This window comes from Alligator sinensis, unplaced genomic scaffold (genome assembly GCF_000455745.1).
Source record: "Alligator sinensis unplaced genomic scaffold, ASM45574v1 scaffold331_1, whole genome shotgun sequence".
In the NCBI taxonomy this organism is placed as follows: domain Eukaryota; kingdom Metazoa; phylum Chordata; order Crocodylia; family Alligatoridae; genus Alligator; species Alligator sinensis.
This window is the reverse complement of record NW_005842033.1, coordinates 474,402-490,364: the sequence shown is the minus strand read 5'-3', so window position 1 is coordinate 490,364 and position 15,963 is coordinate 474,402. Positions and strand designations below refer to the sequence as shown.

Below are 15,963 nucleotides of genomic sequence, written 5' to 3'. Positions count from 1 at the left end.
GCAGTGCCAAGTCAGGGGGAGAAGGCCTGGGCCCTACAAACCAGGGGCCTGGTGGCCCACTGGCAGCTTACCCCTTTGCCCCGGGATGGGCAGGGAAGCTCTGCCAGGAGCAGGATTAGCCCCGTGGATGCTTTTGTGTTCCAGTGGCTTCTGCTGCTGCCAGGAAACCAGGGGCCATCTAGGAAGGGTCTGGCTGGTCTGGGGGACAGTGTCGGGGGGGGGCAGAAGCCACTGTGGGCAGCACAAGCTGGTGTGAGCTCTCATGGGGCACTGGAAGTCCAGGGAGGCTTCCCCAAAGTTGGGTGCAAGTGGCTGCACCAGCATGCTCAGGCTCTGGGCTATTGCAGAGCAGGGGCGGATGCTGACTGGCTTAGTGGGGAGTGTGCAAGGTGCTCCCATGCACTCCCCACATACCCTCAAACCCTGCCCGCATTCCCCACAGCCACACCCTCCTCCACACACAATCACACATCCCACAAATACCCCATACACACGCATCCACTGGTCTCCACAAACCCTACATTTACCCACCTACCCATACCTCAACATTTTTAGACTTGGTGTCCCTCCATAACTCTAGTTCTTGAAATTGGGTGGCAATCAATTCCTAACTGATTTATTAGAATCTTTACTTCCTTATGTAGGGACTGGGCAGTGGGGGCAGAAAAACAGCCAGGCAGGAACTAAGCCTGAGCTTGCACTTATCTCTTCACACCTTACTTATCACCCCACACCTTGAGGCACCCTTCAGAGATCTCTCAGCACCTGTGGGTGCAAAGCAGAGTCATGCAAAGATGGCCCAAACTAGGTATGGATACTGTACCTCTAGAACCAGAAGCTGTAAACCTGTGTTTGCATGGGACACGGCATGAGCAATTAGCTCTGTTTCTTGGTATTTTGCATGACAATAGGATCTTGGCCTCTTAGGAGTTTTCTCGGCTTTTGTTACAGAAAATTCTTCCTTTTTTTTTTTTCCACCCCTCCCTACGTTAAAATCAGTAAACCCAAGCATTGCTTTCAGTACTCCAAACAAAGACCTATGATCTAACCTCAGCTATTTCTATTTCCATTTTGAATTCTAGCCTCAGCTATTTCTCTGACGGATACACTGCCTTGACCAAATTGCTTCGTTTTACTGATAGTTGGAGATTGAGATGATGCACACTTCATAGTGATTTTTGGGGATACTAGATGCAATGTGATATAGTTGGGAGAACTTGAAATAAGTTGTATTTGGACGTGTCTATCAGTGTTCTATAAAATACTCAGTGTATTAGTGTTTGCAGTGCTGTACAAGTGGTATGTATTGGTAGTAAAAAAGAAACGTTTAAATTGAGAAACAGGCAGAAATGAGATTCAAGTTGTATATTCTCTCTGAAGAGCTGGTCTAGTTTTGACATTTTCTTATCAAATTTGCTGCCTGTAAGCTAGTTTTTATATGTAGGATACAGCTGTTATTTTTGTGTGTATTGTCATTTTAAGAAATTGGACTATATCTGCAATTCTAATTTTTAGGCAAGGTTCTTCGAGTAGATGTGATATCTTTTATTAGACCAATTGAGTAGTTGGAAAAAAGTTCTTGGCAAGCTTTCGGGCACAATCACCCTTCTTCAGGCATAAGGGAGTCTTTTGTTCTGAGACTCCAAGGAATGAGAGATGCTAAAAGTATGACAGGATATCAGTGAGAATGTAAATGGGTAGAAGTTTGGAAAACAAAATGTACAGCAGGGAAGGGAGTGGGCAAAAAGCAAGGGGCGGAAAAAAGCTAAAGGGAGTCAAGGAGACTCTAGAGTAATAGTAATTGAAGGTAGAAAAGAGGTTGTCTGTGGAAAAGGAAATAGCTGGAAATTAGGAAGACAAAGGGCAGAAACCTTGCTAACCTCATTACCAGAAGCATACTCCCTATGATCCAAACCACACCTAATGGATCCAGTCCATGCTGGGACAAGAAATACAAAACCTGCCAATACATCTTCACCACCCCCACAATAACTACATCCCACAACAGAACCATCACCATTCCTGGATCTTGCACCTGCACCTCCAGAAATGTTATACATCTCATCCAGTGCATCAAATGCCCTGATGGAAAATATGTAGGAGAAACCAAACAACTGCTTAGCAGAATGAATGCACACTGAAAATCTATTGGAGACAAGAGTACTCAACTACCTGTGGGGGCACATTTCTCACAAGACAATCGCTCCCTCTCCGATCTCTCAGTTCTGATCCTCAAAGGGAACTTACAAAACACCTTTCGTAGACTAGCCTACGAATTTCACTTCGTAAATCTACCAGATACAAAAATCATGGACTCAATATAGACATTTGATTTATGACCCACTACAGCCTGCCTGGTATGATTCATGAGGTACCTGCCTGACCTGACCTCATATACTTTTCTCTTCCTGCCCCCACTTTCCTTTCCTCCCCTCCCCTCCCCTCCTTTTCTACCCTTTGTCTTCCCAATTTCCAGCTATTTCCTTTTTCACAACTGACGGCCTCTTTTATTCCTTCAATTACTACCACTGTAGAGTCTTCCTGACTCACCTTTTGGCTTTTTTTTCTCCCCTGCTTCCCTCCCCCCTCCCCTATTTCCCTGCTTTACCTTTTGTCTTCCGAATTTCTACCTATTTACCTTCTCATTGGCATCCTATCACACTTTTAGCTTCTCTCATTCCTTGGAGTCTTAGAACAGCAGAGACTCCCCATGCCATGGAACTTTTTTCCAAGTACTCAGTTGGTCTAATAAAAGATATCGCATCTACCCAAAGAACCTTGCCTGCCTATGTCCTTAGACGAACACAGCTACAACCAAAAACCCAGCATTCTAATTTTGATTTATGATTAACTTTTTAAAAAGAAAAAAAAATGCATAATTAGTACTCAGAGGGTTCCTCTTTTATGAAACTTAAAACACATGGCATCAGAGAATAGCATTCTTTTCTAACAAAATATTGTTGTCAAAGAGATAATGCCATGCATTAGCTTCTTAAATCTTTTGTTACCTGTTCTAGGGTGTATTTACACATGCAGTCTAATGTGACTGGATATACAACAGCTCAATTTGAGCCGGAGTAAACTAATCCCGATGTCATCATCTACACATGTTTAAGCATAGTAATTTACCGTGCTGTTGGGTACCACTTGTATCTGACTGGACTGTCTGGCAGCGCAGTAAATTTAGTCTATGGCACCTTAATTGTATGTGTAGATGGTGACATTTTACTGCACTGCAAATTAGTCTGCACGGTAAAGCGTCTTGTGTAGACATACCCTTAATGTAGCAAGTATGCTAGTCTAATTTCAGACATTTGTCAGAGGAAGGAAAGTAGCAGGATTTTACAGTGTGAAGGATTGGGTGAGCACCTGGATTGAAATTCTGGACCTATTCATATCAATGGAGGCTGGATTTTTCCCCCTCCAGTTTTTTTCTGTGAAGTTTTACTTGTAGCTAAGCATTGTAAAACTAAGAAATTGGGCATTTGTTTAAAAAAATGAGATGGAGAATTACTAAATCCTGACTGTAGTAAACTTGAACCACTCTTTGTCTATAATAGAAGTGTATTTATACTTCTCAGAGAACAGAAATGTGATGCAGTTGGTAGGTTCACCAAATCCATGGATGATGGAGTTAAAGAGTTGCTGACGGTGGGACAAGAACACTGGAAGCGTTGTACAGGACGTGAGTGTTACTTGGAAATTCTACAAATTTAGATTCGCCTTCCTTTGCAGGAAGAGGGTTTTTTTCTGTTTGTATATCAAATAAGCACATTTTAAGTTTACAGAGTCTGAGAGAATTCTAACCTATACTGAAACATTATTTAGTTAAGTATTCAGTGCCCCAAAAGGCCAACAGCTTTCTTACCCCAACTCAGAAAGTAATTGGTCTTCATCCACCAATATCTTTTATATTATTCTGAACTACCAACCAGAGTCATTGCTGGACGATCTGTCTCAATTGCATTTGTCTTTCAACCAGGTTTTGGCAATATAAGCAAAGAAAAAAAAATGTTGATCAAGTCTGTAGATGGACACTTTACTAATCACAGATCAAGATGCTTGTGTACCAGTTAAACTGATTTAAAGCTGAAATAAGGAGCCAAGACTAAAGTCTTGATCCTTATTTATGCCTTACCCCAATTGTGTTATGTTTCTTGTCCAGGTTCACTCTCCACAGATAACTTGGGGTGCAAAATTTCATGCCAGTCCTTTGTCTCTACTTGGGCCTTACATTTCTAGCACACAGGAATTTCTAGCATCAAGAATTCTGGTCACTCAAAGTTTGGCTAAAAAGAAACATTGCCACAGCTCAGCACTGTAATGAGGATCTCCTAGTGCAGGCTGCATTGCCCACCTACCTTATACCAAAGACCTATCAGCCAAGAATAAACCTCCCTGTATTTTTAAATTATTATCTAACTTTATTGGCTTTCCACTCCCACAGGGCATTTGGTACCCAACCTATTGATCCAAATATGGAGTGTTAGTCGGTTACTATTTCAACTTAATCTAATAACTCTTCACTTTTAGGCAGGAAAACCCCTCTGATCTAAATGCCTGCAAGTTCAGTCTCTGTAGTTGTGATTGCGTGGGACTTTCATACCCATACATAAGCAAGAATCACTCCATTTAAAAAAAAACAACACCTTTCTGTCCTGTCCTTACTGTTATTAAAACAGCCTCTCAAATATGCCTCTTCACCTCTTACATAAAAGAGGGGGACACCATCCCTTTGCCAGTAAGATTGAAAAGGTCTAAGCCTAAATAAGATGCTTTATCTCACATCTTAGGGTCATTTTGCATCTTTCTCTTTGTTTTGATTGATCATAACATAGAATAATACAGATTCTTCCAAAAAGTCCATAAAGGTTAACTATATGGACATCTTGTCCATGAGCAATATTTGAGGAAGTTGGGTTGAAGTTAAACTTAATCACTATCTGTTCATACTGGGAGTTCATATCAGTAATTTAAGGTCAGATACATTACACAGATGTTGCACCATTCCCCAAAACAAGTGGCTGAGGCTAAAATCGAAAAAAAATCCAAATATTTGGACATATGCAAATAAATTTGCCTGCGGTGACACCATGCAGTAATAATGCAATTAAGATTAAGGCATTTTGTATGCTTGTAGTGTAATTTAGTGCAGATTTGCTCTTGGAGATTTTGAGTACCACAGGAATTGGGAGTTTCTTTTCATGTATTTTCTGAGCTCTGTTTGCGTGTGTTTGATGTATTGACTTTCATAATATTTGACAGTGATTAAAAATGCTGGAAATATAAGTGAAAGAAGGAACAAGAAATTTTCTGTATTGAAGCTGCCCCTGAGGTTACAGTGCTAAATTAAGAGAAGATATGTTTGAATTAATGGGATACAGCAGAGGCATAGTGTCTGACATAGTATCCATCACATAAGAAATACCAATCACTATAAATAAAACCCAAACCAGAATGCATTAAATAAATAATTTGTTGGCAAGGACTTTACCAAAGAAGTTAACTTGAGGATGCTAAGAGACCCATTGTGTGATGGCAGAAGACAAGGCTTCTTCCCAGGACTGCCTGCAAATTACCAAAGCAACCACTTGGTTTCTCTTCTGCCCAGACAATACATTCCCCAAGTGCAGATGTTTAAAAATGAAAAACAAATCCACTTCTGTCCTCTTTGCAATTATTTGTAAAAAATACTTCAAGTGTGTGGGTCTAGCACATGAATTATGTGTACAGTTCAAAACTTAATTTCCACAATAAACCTCAGCTTTTAACTTGATTGTAAGGAGGTAATTTCTGCATGAATATTTGATGAGCTTTATATACTGTCACCAAACTGTATAATCAGATACAAGCACACTTTATTTGCCTCATAGCTTGTTTTCCCAGAATATTTTGATTATTTTCTACTTTCAGAGTTTAAATGTAAAAACCCTGATGGGGCTAGGGTGATTAAAAGCTTTAAAAAATTATGGAAATGTGCAATACAGACATTAGTCCAAGACACGATAGACACAAATATTTTTTTTCTTTACATACGTGTGTGTGTGTGTTTTTGTGTGCACACTTGTGCACAGATGTATGCACGTCGTCATATACAATTGCTACATTTTAAAGTATAATTGCATATGTACAACATGATTTAAGGTTATCTTGACTTTTTAATTGATTGTATTTAGGTCTGGATGTGCACTACTACTGTTAGTGGATAGACCTGAAACGTTTCTAAACTAACTAAAAACTCAGCAAGATAAAAATATTAAAATAGTTACCATTTTAGTTTGGTAGCTGAAACCAGCCTAAATAATCATAAATTTGCAGATGGCAGATGCTAAAAGATTTTTTTCCCCCAAAATGTTTGATTTGAATGGTTATCATGTAATGGGAATGTTACACTTATGCTGAAGCTTAGAGCAGCTTTTATTTATTTACTTTTTTCCCTTTGTTCAGCATTACCTAAGGAATATCAGAAGATAGGAAAAGCCTTGCAGAGCCTGGCACTGGTTTTCAGCACCAGTGGCTATCAAGGTATTTTTACCTTTATTTGCACTTTGCTTTGGTGTTATAAAATGTTTAAAGAACTCTTAAATATAGAAAAGACTATTATTTATTATCATTTTGGGCTCTTAATTAAAAAGACATTTTAAACCTTTCGGTTAATTTCTGAGAGTACCTATCCCTCATTTCAAACGGTGCATTATGTAATGTAAAGCATGGAAACGAGACTTCAAACTGATATATTTTTAATTACTTTTTTTCAGTGTGAAGTATTTTATGGCAGAAGTCTGATTTAATATTAATATATAACCTGGTTATTGACCTTATAGCCTATTGGAGCATTTCTGGGATGACCCATACTTTTATGGCACATTAAAAGTGAATGGATGTAAAAACCTGTCCTGTCAGAAAAATGCAGTGACATTTTTAAAACGTTGTTAATTACCGATCCCTGTTTCCCTGATTTCAGGATATTATTTTAAGAGCCCTATCTAGCTATCTGTAAATGGAATTTGTCATGTCTAAGCATGGGAATGAGAAAGAAGGGAATATGCATGAAAGAATTAATTGGAAACAGTTTTCTTTTTGTGGGTTTTCGTAGTTTATCCTGAAAAGTCAGTATTTGAGACCAAATTAAATTTCATTTTACTGTGTTTCTAATAGGCTGGCTATCATGGTCAAGATTTACTTGTTTATGCATACATTGATTATCATCTTAAAGACATCAGTAGTAAAATCTCTGTATTTTTAATATACCCCTATTGGAACGTTAGCACAGTGCTGTATCACCCACTTTTCAAGGGAGCTGAACAGGATTATTGGCCGCTAACTTTTCTAGTGTTTTCTTAAGCAAAGATTTATAGAAAAGATTAATCAGTATGGCAAAAGACCTGTTTGTTCCTTGTTTGTTTGTTTTTATTTTTCCCTGAATCCTTAAATCAATGCTGAAAATTTTTTTTAAGACTTCATCTCAAAATGAACCTGAATGTTTTAATACCGTGAACGTTTTCCCACTGAACTTCTTTTCAAAGAATTTCTGTTCTTTTTTTCTCCATTCTTTTTATTGACTGATGTTTCATACTTGCTGAATTGTTAGTAATATTATTCCAGCTGGGATTTATAATTTGCTTGCAGCTAATTGGTCCCTTGCATTGTATCTTCCTATAAGCTTGTGTGGTAGCTTTTTTTTTTTTCTGTATTGATGTTCCCATGGTTTAGGTTTTTTCTTTGTGTATCATACTTTTAAATAAGTAACAATCATACTTCTTAAGAGATCTGTCTAAAAACCTGGAATTTGGTATGAGATCCAAGAAGAGAAAAATTACAATGCAGCCTTGGGCTGTGTATAGGGTTAGAAGCATACAAATCCTTTTTGGACCCAAACAAAGCCAGTAGCAAGAATTCTTGGGAAGGGACTGACATTTGACTTCGGTAACTATATCATGTATATTCTTTTACCAGGGTAATTTGAAAACAATGTGGCTTAGAAAGCTAGGATGCAAACTTGCAGATCAGCCTTATGAAGGAAACCTGCAATTTGATTTCCAACATCTTCAAATGGTATGAAAAATAGACCATGGTAAATAGCAACTAGGCAGAGCTATCCCCCTTTGTTCTCCTAGTTGGACATGGTTGCACCCTAGTATCTTGCTAAAAGAAATAGCTTCCTTCTAGTGGAGATCCTGTGTCCTTGCTCCCATATATTTCACTTGTAAATACACTTAGCATAATAGACTTTTTTTTTTAATTAAGAAATATGAGATTCTCTGCTTCACAGCCTGGTTCCCAGAAAAAGAGAAAAGTTACTTAAAGCAGTCAACATGCACAACTTCATCACTACAGGTTGTGGTGCTTTGCCCACTGTTAGCAGCCACCATATGAGATCAAGTTATGGAGCTGGCCCTGCAGAAGAATCAAGACAGACACATGAATGGATATAAAGCCACCGCCTGCAAATGTATTCACTTTCTAATATTAGAAAGAGGGTGTTGACTCCTCCTTGGTGTGGTTTTGCCTCCTTCCCTCCCTAACAACCAAGCTTTAATTGGAGCTTAGTGTGGGGTTAAATGGCTTCTGACCATGCAATTAAAGGATAATGATTGCATTGCCCTACCACTCAATACATGATTTGGCTCACTGTTGACTAAAGATAAGGGAAAACTTGGTAGAGAACTCAATTTAAACATGTGCATCTCGATCCACAGGTGCATCTCGAGTAGAGCCAGGGAGGTGATCCTCCCCCTCTATGCGACGCTGGTCAGGCCGCAGCTGGAGTACTGTGTCCAGTTCTGTGCGCCCCATTTCAGGAGGGATGTGGACAACATGGAGAGGGTCCAGAGGAGGGCCACCCGCATGATCCGGGGACAACAGGGCAGACCCTACAGTGAGAGACTGCGGGACCTGAACCTATTCAGCCTCCACAAGAGAAGGCTGAGGGGGGGACCTGGTGACCATCTATAAACTCACTAGGGGGAACCAGAAGGGTTTGGGGGAGACGCTGTTTCCCCTAGCCCCCGCTGGCATAACAAGGAGTAATGGGCACAAGTTGATGGAGAGGAGGTACAGATTGGACATCCGAAAAAACTACTTCACAGTTAGGGCGGCTAGGAGCTGGAACCAACTTCCAAGGGAGGTGGTGCTGGCCCCTACCCTGGGGATCTTTAAGAAGAGGCTGGATACTTACCTGGCTGGACTCATTTGAGTCCCGTTTTTGTTTTTAGGGTTTGTTTGGTTTTTTTTGGTTTTTTTTTTTGGGTTGTTCTCCCGCCCTGGCGGGGGGGCGGGCTAGAAGATCTATTAGGTCCCTTCCGACCCTAAAACTATGAAACTATGTAGGCCACCTGTCCTTCTAAAGTTCTCTACTCAAGTAAATTTGGTGTTGGCCCATTTTATGGTTCAGGGCCTCATTCCTACAGTCCACCCTAAATTCTACCAGAAGTTTGATTTCAAATGAAGCCTGGTACAAATACTTTCTCCCCTAAATGGACTACCAGCCTGCTAAGTGCAGTGTGAAATGTCCACTAAGTAATGCAAGTAAGTCATGAGGTGGTCCTACATTCTGTTACTGTTGTCAAAATAATGAGGATAGTTTTGGTTCTGCTTATAACCTTCTGAACTAGCCTCCTGCTTTCGAACTTGGAGCACCATTGTGTGTCCACAAGTCCAGGCAGTTGTCTCTTCACTCTCGCCCACTGAAAATGGTAAACCATTGTTAGTCCACACCACCTGCTTTCTCTGATAGCCTGTATTCACACTACAAAAAGGACGTCTTACATTCTGATTTCTAGTAGCTTTTAGCCTAGAATGTCCAGAAACTCATGCCCACCATGGCTATGCCAGTCCTGAAGGATTGTGTGCTCAAATTTACTAGATTAAGTACTAGAGAAGGAAATCCTTGTCAATTAACTGTTAGTTTCAAGCATGTGCAGGAGGTCTTCAGGGGCCAGAAAGAACACCTTCTAGCTTTTAGTGGACACACTTATTCCAGATATTTTTTTGAAAAAGTTATGGTCTTACGAACTCCCTGATCCACTTCAGGAATCTCTCCGTTAAACACCCAAACTTCTGTCCAAGCGGTCCCAGAGTACTCCTGGAGATGCTGTTCCTTGTCAAATGTATAGGGAGTACCAGAAACCTTAAAAAGTATTGTCTTTTGACATTGCCAAAAAAAAAAAAAGGTGGAGCAAGCTCCTATCTACACCTGGAAAATCTGAATGGCTGTGGAGGCTGGCAGTATACCTGAGTTTGCTGGTCATGTCTCCTATCTTCAAGGAAATCCTTAAATAAAAGCTCCCTCGTGATCATACACATCCTGGCAACTGGCACCAAATAAACTAGGCCAAAAGGTGACTAGTTTTATGTCGGATGCTGCTAACCTGTAGTTATTAGTCACAGCACTTATCTTGCCACCTGAAACTCAGGCTAAATAAGAGCTGCCTTTTTCTGCATCCATTATCCTGATGAAACCTGCCTTGAAAATTTGTAATGTCCTTGACAGAAGACTCTACTGTTCCAATTTTAGGGTTGTCAGGATCCATGTGTCTATAGAAAATGGTTAGCAACTTGTAAGCAGTTGTAAGTGGCAAATGTAATTCGTTATCAGGGTCTGCCTTCCAGAGAGAGTAAACTTTAGAAGACTGACTACCCGTGCTACAAATATTTGGTAAAAGATAGTTAATAACAGTGCAACACTGATTCTTACATACTCCCTTATTTGCACTGACTTTACAAATTGCCGCTTAAATTACATATGCTCATTTCAAATTAGTGCTTAGGCCACTTGAGAACTCCTTCTCCTTCTTAATATACCCAGTTACCTGTTTTTTTAAAGGTAACAAATAACTGTACTTCCGAATCTCCCGTTGGACTGCTAATAACTCCTCAGTGAACTGCCTCAAAATTCCCTCCTCCACCACTAAATCTTCCCTCATCTTTGTCACAATGATAGGGATAAGAGTTGAATGTCCTGAAGGGTAGATGCTGGGTGTTCACAGACTGCCTTGCCATGCATGTCATGATCATGGGCAATCCTTGGACATAGCCTTTATCAAAATAAACCTCAGACTGAAAACTCAGATCTATGGGGGTGAATCTGCCTGGGGGAAGAACATACGTGGCACCTTACCAGCAAAACATCCTAGACGTTTTTAGCCTGTCCACCACCTCCTTGAATGAGAGGTAGACTGAGAACAAAGTTTAATGCTGTGTTCACTGGAGCCTGAGGACACAAAGTAAAATAAACATGTACAGCTGATGGGATCCTATGAAACCACATGGGCAGCTCCTCAGGCTGTCTCGCTATGCTGAACTACGAGTCCCTGTTGGAGCTCATCCTTAACTACATGGTGCAACCCCTAATCTGACATCAAATTTTTATATCAAATGTGAATACTGTCCTATCAGTATGGACTTAAATACCTGTACAAACATCTGCCTAGTACTTTCTGTTGGCAGTTGGCTCTTCACTGTGTTTAACTTAACAAAGGCGGGGTGGTGTTGTATACGTTTTCTCCCTCTCTAGTGCCCACTCTTTCAAGGGAAGCCTACATATGCTCTGTAGAAAAGTAGAATGTGGCTTACTGCTGAGGATGTTCTCTACATTTTGCTTTATTTTATGTAATTTTGCCCAAAAAATGAAAAAAAGAAATACTTCTTGTTGCTTGTGTATACCATCCTGTCACTGGGAGCAACACCTGCATCAGTTTGTCACGTGCCCCCTTGCTCCCTTCACCCTCAACTGCCTGCATTGATGTGGATGATGGTTATGGTACAGATAATTCTCTTCTGACCACACTTGTGCTGTCCTTCTTTTACAGCCTGATTCCCCAGTGAGGGAGTGGGCTGGGATGATGCATCTCTGCCCTGTAGATCTGGTGTGCTCCTGTCCATGAAGGTGCTGGACTGGCAGAGAATTAGCTCCTGTCTCTGATAAAATGGGAAGACGCACTGTCGGCATTCTGGAAATTGGTTGTCTTGTACTAGATTTTTCCACGGTAGCAGACTTCCTATTCTAATTCATCAGTTCCCCATCTTGTCCCATAGTGAGTTGTTTAAAGTCAAGTGACTGTCCCTGGAAAACTAAAATTCTTAAGGGAAAGAAAGGAAATTTCCCTCCTGAACCATAGAGAAATGGTTTCAATATATGAAAGTATTTCTGAATTAACAAGGCATTTTGTTGTTGTTTGTGGGTTGTGTGTGGCTTTTTCTTTTAACTTGTGAAGAAAACCATCATAAAGACTTTCATTCCATTACTGGGCAGGCAGAAAATACGGTAGTAAATGACTTCAAAATTAGGAGAAAAAAGGACTTTTTTAAAGCATCATGCTGAATGTTGACATTCAGATGTTATTCTGCTTCTGACTCTGGCAGTGTATCTAGGAGCTCTTCAGTTTTTTTTGAAGTTGGAAGAAGTCTGCACGTTGCCAGTGAAATGCAATAAAATTACTCTGTCACATTCCTATTTTCTTTAGGATGTACCCTGATTTCAGTATACTTTTCTTAATCTCTTTGGCTGCATCCAGATGAACGTGGCTGTGTGGTATGTGGCGCCGCAGACAGGTCTGCAGCACCACATACTGCATGTTTCATTGTTCTCCATACTGTGAGGGAGCACCATGGGGGCTTTTTGGACCCCTGGATATCCTGTGGAGAAAAAAAGTGGTGCGGCACACACGGCAGCAGTGTGCACCACCTCAAGCTGGAGTCTGGATGGCTGGAACCACACTCTGCTGCCAGCCAGGCTCTGTGTGGCAGCATTGCTGCTACTGCAGCCCTGGGAGGCCCCCAGTTAAGGCCACTGGTGCCAGCCCAGTCTTGACCCCAGCCTCTCCTACCCCACCTGGGGTAACTTGCTGTGTACCAGTGTGCACATGGCACAGGGGACAGCTAGCGGTACCGGTGCTAGATGTCCCCAGGGGACCAAACGTTCACACACATTGGACATAGCCTTTGTCCCAGGCGCAGAGCAGCTCACAAATGAGAAACGGTAACTGTTCAATTTTAAATTGGTTATCATTTATACACAGATTTCTTCAGTTGCCAGATATTAAACTCCTTGAAATACATAATAATTTGACTGATAGCAAGTAAATAGGCTCTTCAGAAGATTACGATTATAAAATCTGTGAAGACGCAAGCCTATTGACTTAATCATACCTATAACAATATTGTCAAGGGTCTTCTGTGGGGACAAAAAACAGTTAAGTCCTTTTAATTGGAAACACACCCTGTCCCAGTTTCCTTCCTTTTCCAATACTTGAAGCCTACCATGTCATGGTCCAGAAAATAATTTCTCCAACTGGTCAAAAAACCTGAACAAGCTAGTTCCAGGATGAAAAACTGGTGAGCATTTTTCAGGAACAAACCTAAAATGTCTAAAGAAGAGAATTCCATGATTACAACTTTCTGCATCAGTGTACAACATAGTGCTACAGGGCGCCTATGCATATGCATTGAATGCTGGAATTACAGTGCATCGGAGCAGACTCGATTTAATAGAGTCTGCTAAAACATGGTAATTACGCTACGTTCCATCAGACTCCAGCTTCATGCATATCAGTGTCCCTGCACTGAAAAATGGCAGTGGGGGTGCTGTAACTAAGCTCATTCAACAATCTTTAGTTAAAGCGCCCCTGCCACCGTTTTTCTGCGCAAGGACACTGATGCATGTGATGCTCCAGGCACTTTAATTAGAACAGCTCTCAGAGCCACTCTAATTAAAGCCCTCCTCCCACCCACCTCCTGGAGCATGTATGTAAACGTGTGTAGACCCTAGCGTCTAGTGCTACAATGCTAGTAGTTCAGTGTTACCAGCTCTCACAGCATCTCATTTTTTTTTTTCCTCTTAAAACCTTAACTCCTGGAGGCATGTGACTTGTGAGAAGCTCGTTTTACATTTTTTAAAGTAGTTTTCTACAACTAAAGTGTTCCCTAAATGCTTAGAAATCAGATGACAAAGCATAAAACAATCCAATGTGTTGTAGTGAGTTTTTGAGGGTGGGTATAACTTTTATGACTTGGAATGTTTGGGGTTTGCACTACTGGTAATCAAGACTATCAAAAGCTATTATTCATGAAGTATAACATGCACATTAAAAAAAATCTCCTGGCTTTAAATCTTCCCTGTCTTCAGATCTTTCCCTGTTCCTGTAAGCTTGCCTTAACCAGTCCTCTGACAATCCTGATCTTTCCTTTTTAAGGGCAGTAATTACTTTTAAAATGTGTTTGAGTTAATAAAAATATTAAAGTACTGGATATTGTAGCTACTTATCTGTGATATAGAACAGTGTTTAATCCTACAGGCATTCACTTCTACAAGTTATTTGAAGGCTTCCCCTTTTCTGAGTTGTATACCAGAGTTCAGTAATGCTTTTACCTTTTTTCTTTTCTATAATTATTAGCTATTTATAAATAACCAGTTACAACACACAGGTTTTTATTATTTTAGAACAGTGAAACTTTAAATTGGTTAATGCTTTCGATTCATCAGCTTAATGACTTAAATTTAATCTGAATACTTCAAATTTTATGTTTAGGAGAATCTGATCTCAATGAAGCAATAACAGAAGCAGGAAAAACATATGAAGAAATTGCCAATCTTGTGGCAGAACAGGTATAAATAATCTAATATAGTATCATGGATTGATCTGCATACTCTGTCAACTTATAATTAATTTACTTACTTTTATTCCCTTCTGATTTTTTTTTTCTTGTGGAATTATTTAACATTTTATGTACATAAGTAGTTTGCAATAACTGTTTTTCTTAATTGTATAAATCATTAAATAACATTTTAAATGGTATATCTTCCCTACCATATATTGGCTAGAGAAATAGTGATAGAAAGAAATTCCTTTTGAATCTCAGTTTGCATGCTGTCCTTCAAGAGATCGAACTAAGGTTTCCGAATTCTCTGAAAGATCGCTCTCTGATGTCACTGTCCACTGTCTCCCACTGAAAATGTCATTGCTCAAGCTTAAATTTAGCTTTGTTTAGCTAGCACCTGATGACTATTATATTTGGTTTCTAGACTGCAGTGCATCTTACAGAAGACATCGCGTTTACCCAAAGAACCTTGTCTTTTTTCCAAATGTCTTATATTAGAAAATAGCCATTTTCTAAAAACCTGACCTTTTTGTAGTGAGTAGCTGGTCAGATGTGTTGCATGCTTGGTGTGCATCTACAAAACAAAAATCACCCTTTGCGTTACTTTAGGAGCAACAAAAAATTAGACTGCTGCTTGTGTCACTGCAGGGGTTGAAAACCTCTCAGTGAGACTTGGAAATAAAAAGCTGCAATAGTGAATACAAAGCAAAGCCAAAAGCATTTAAAATGTGGTATTCAATGTGTTATGTTGATGATCTCTCTAGATTTGATTAGAAACCTGTACTTATGTTCCCTGATATTCCTGCATATCTAAAATGGAAAGATCTTCACCTTAACACTAACATAAATATTTTCACTAAAAATGTGATGTTAATGGTATTTTTTTTTTAAATCAACAAACTCTTACTTTTTTGTTACCTTAAACTAGCAACCTTTCCTTTGAGCAATAACTTGCTTTTAAATAGAAAAAACATTGTTGAAACTTTTCCATTTTTTTCTATATGTGACATTCTCCTTACAAACCAACTTTTATTCAATACACAAATTTCTATTAAATTGTGATGGTAATGTATGATTCTTTGTTAACACATGCTGTATTTCCTCTATTAGCCAAGGAAGGATCTCCATTTTCTGATGGAAACAAATCATGAATACAAAGGGTTTCTTGGTTGCTTTCCTGACATTATAGGAGCTCACAAGGTACTTTTTTTTTTTTTAATAAAGGAAGTTGAGGGGATATTAGGGTAGGGGTGTAGAATCAGTATATTTTCCTTCAGTCAGAGATATAATTTTACTAAACATATATGTTGTCAGTAATATTGGGAGTTTTGTATGAAAATGGCAAGAAAATATTTAAAATATGCG

The 15,963-nt window shown here is 39.6% G+C and overlaps 1 protein-coding gene across 7 annotated transcripts in view; it reads left to right on the top strand.

The window, feature by feature from the left end:
- Nucleotides 1–15,963, top strand: part of SNX9 (sorting nexin 9) — a 67,870-nt gene that overhangs the window by 38,175 nt on the left and 13,732 nt on the right. For all 7 annotated transcript variants that reach the window (XM_025202656.1, XM_025202655.1, XM_025202654.1 and 4 more), the window contains 4 exons: nt 3,582–3,685; nt 6,448–6,525; nt 14,529–14,605; nt 15,709–15,798. In XM_025202656.1, the coding sequence (XP_025058441.1) occupies nt 3,582–3,685; nt 6,448–6,525; nt 14,529–14,605; nt 15,709–15,798 (349 nt within the window). The remainder of the gene's footprint in view (nt 1–3,581; nt 3,686–6,447; nt 6,526–14,528; nt 14,606–15,708; nt 15,799–15,963) is intronic.